Source organism: Anneissia japonica, unplaced genomic scaffold (genome assembly GCF_011630105.1).
Source record: "Anneissia japonica isolate Jap-2015-1 unplaced genomic scaffold, ASM1163010v1 scaffold35180_len11717_cov102, whole genome shotgun sequence".
Lineage (NCBI taxonomy): Eukaryota > Metazoa > Echinodermata > Crinoidea > Comatulida > Comatulidae > Anneissia > Anneissia japonica.
Genome location: NW_022694419.1, coordinates 7,165 through 9,314, shown reverse-complemented (window position 1 = coordinate 9,314; position 2,150 = coordinate 7,165). Strand labels below are relative to the sequence as shown.

Here is a 2,150-nt window from a genome sequence, read left to right as displayed (position 1 = left end):
GTTGGGGGTGGTACAGAAACGCGGGCATTCCGATCGTCGTGGCGACCCTGCTTGTTGACGTGTTCGCAGGAGCGATCGTCTACCCTCTGTCTTCGGAATACGTGGTGCACGCGTTCGTGTTCGCCGCCGCGATCTCCAGGTACGCATCGCTCTCCGACGTGTGGGAGGCGGCGTCTCTTGCCAGCGTAGCGATCGCCACCGTCGACCTCGTCAGAAACATGCTCGTCTACAAACTCGGACCGTGCGCCTTCGACGGTCGGGACGTGATGGAGTGCGATACGTCCTTGGGCGACTGCTACGAAAACCTTCTGGACCTCAGCGCCAACAGCATCGACGCCGCCGACTGTCCGATCAACAAGGTCGGACGACACTGGGCGATCGTTCTCACCGCCTCGCAGGCCGTCAGGTTCTGCGTCGTGGTCGTTCTCCAGAGTTTCCTGCTTTCGCGGAAAGGAGTCAGGTTGTTGCGATCCGGCGACAAACGAGGCGAGAAGGACGAAGCCAACGACGACGACGACGACGATTCGAGCGACAAGGACCTGGACGTCATTTTTCAAAGAGGACGTAACGTGTGACGTGATGTAATTTTACCTTTATTTTTATTTTTATTTTTTGATTGTTTTTCTTCAGTCGGATGCTCCTTATACTAAAAGGATCAAGTTCGACGACGAACACGACGACGACGCAAGCACCTCCCAAACTGTTGGCGTCGGCGACGAACGAAGAGAAGCTGAGACCGCAGACAGCAAAGGAAACCTAACGGAATCCTTTGCCGAGGACTCTCAACTTCCCGTCGACGACGAACGAACAGCTGGAGAGGGAAACCTCGCCGACTATTTTCTGGAGGATTCTCAGCTTCCAGTCGAATCGTCGGACGAACAGGACATTTCCGACCAAGACACGGTCGTTTACGGAGACGAAGAACTGGAACAGCAACTGGACGACTGGCTGTTCTCGAAAATTTTGAAGTACAACCCGTCTTCGGAATAGAATTTAAAAAAAAAATGTTCCGATATATTAAGTACTAAAGAAAACAGAAAAACACGAAATCTTATGTTCTGTTTTGTCTTCAATAAAATCTTTATTACAAAAAAACAATATAAAGTTGTTATTGTGCATATTTGTTTTCATTCAAAATCAGTCTATTATCAGTAGGTAATGGAAAAGGCAATTATGAAGAGAACCGCTACCTTTCCAAAATTTGAAGACGAGGAAGACAGGGTGAAAACCTTTCGCAACTGGCCGCACGACAGACCCGACGGAAGGTCGATGTCGGAAGCGGGGTTCTTCTACGAGGGTTTCGAAGATAACGCCAGGTGTTTCTTCTGCGGAGTATCGCTGTGCCGATGGGAGCCGGACGACCTTCCTCTTTCTGAACACGCCGAACACGGGAGTTCATGCTTGTGGTTGCGGCGAAAGACGAAGGAAACCCTGATTTCCAAGATTAATTTTGCCTCCGAATTCGGATTTGACAGCGACGTGATCGCAAAGGTCGTGAGCGATCATCTCGAGAAGAAAGGACAAGTGTTCTCGTTGACAAACGAAGTTCTGGTCTCGAGCATAATCGACTTCGATGAAAATGGGGCCGACGACAGGAAAAAAGACGGGGTCGCAGATCCGTCGAAACACGAGGGCTTGGTGTCTCTGATCGCCGAACTTCGCTTGGAAGAAGATGCCGAAGATTAACGTCCGGAACCAAAAGAAGAGGAAGAAGGAGTTCGTGCGCCCGTCGAAAGCTATACGAACAAGGTACGCGTCGGCGACGACGACGACGACGACAACGACGAGAAATCTCGCGGAGATCTATTGAGGGAACTTACCGATCTCAAGGACGAGATGTCGTGCAAGGTGTGCATGGATCGCGATTCGAACGTCCTCCTGACTCCGTGCAACCATCTCGTCTGCTGCGACTCGTGTTCCGTCAGGTTAGCGTCGTGTCCGATCTGTCGTACAAAAGTCGGTGAGGTCGTCAAAGTTTACCACAGTTAGGTTTAGGTCATGGAAACAATGGCCGAAGCGACGAGAATCATGAGAGTGTTTGCAAAAGCGATAAAAGAAGCCGAGTTGCACGGCGATAAGGTAAACCGATTTTTTTTCGACGAGTACCAACACGTCATCGACCCGACCGTCAGCGACGAGGAGTGGGAAAC

The 2,150-nt window shown here is 50.8% G+C and overlaps 1 protein-coding gene across 1 annotated transcript; it reads left to right on the top strand.

Moving 5' to 3' along the window:
- Positions 1 to 1,158: 1,158 nt before the first annotated feature.
- LOC117101055 (death-associated inhibitor of apoptosis 1-like) lies at positions 1,159 to 1,686 on the top strand. The gene has a single exon (XM_033240919.1). The coding sequence runs from the start codon at positions 1,159 to 1,161 to the stop codon at positions 1,684 to 1,686; it is 528 nt and encodes a 175-aa protein (XP_033096810.1).
- The last annotated feature ends 464 nt before the right edge of the window (positions 1,687 to 2,150 follow it).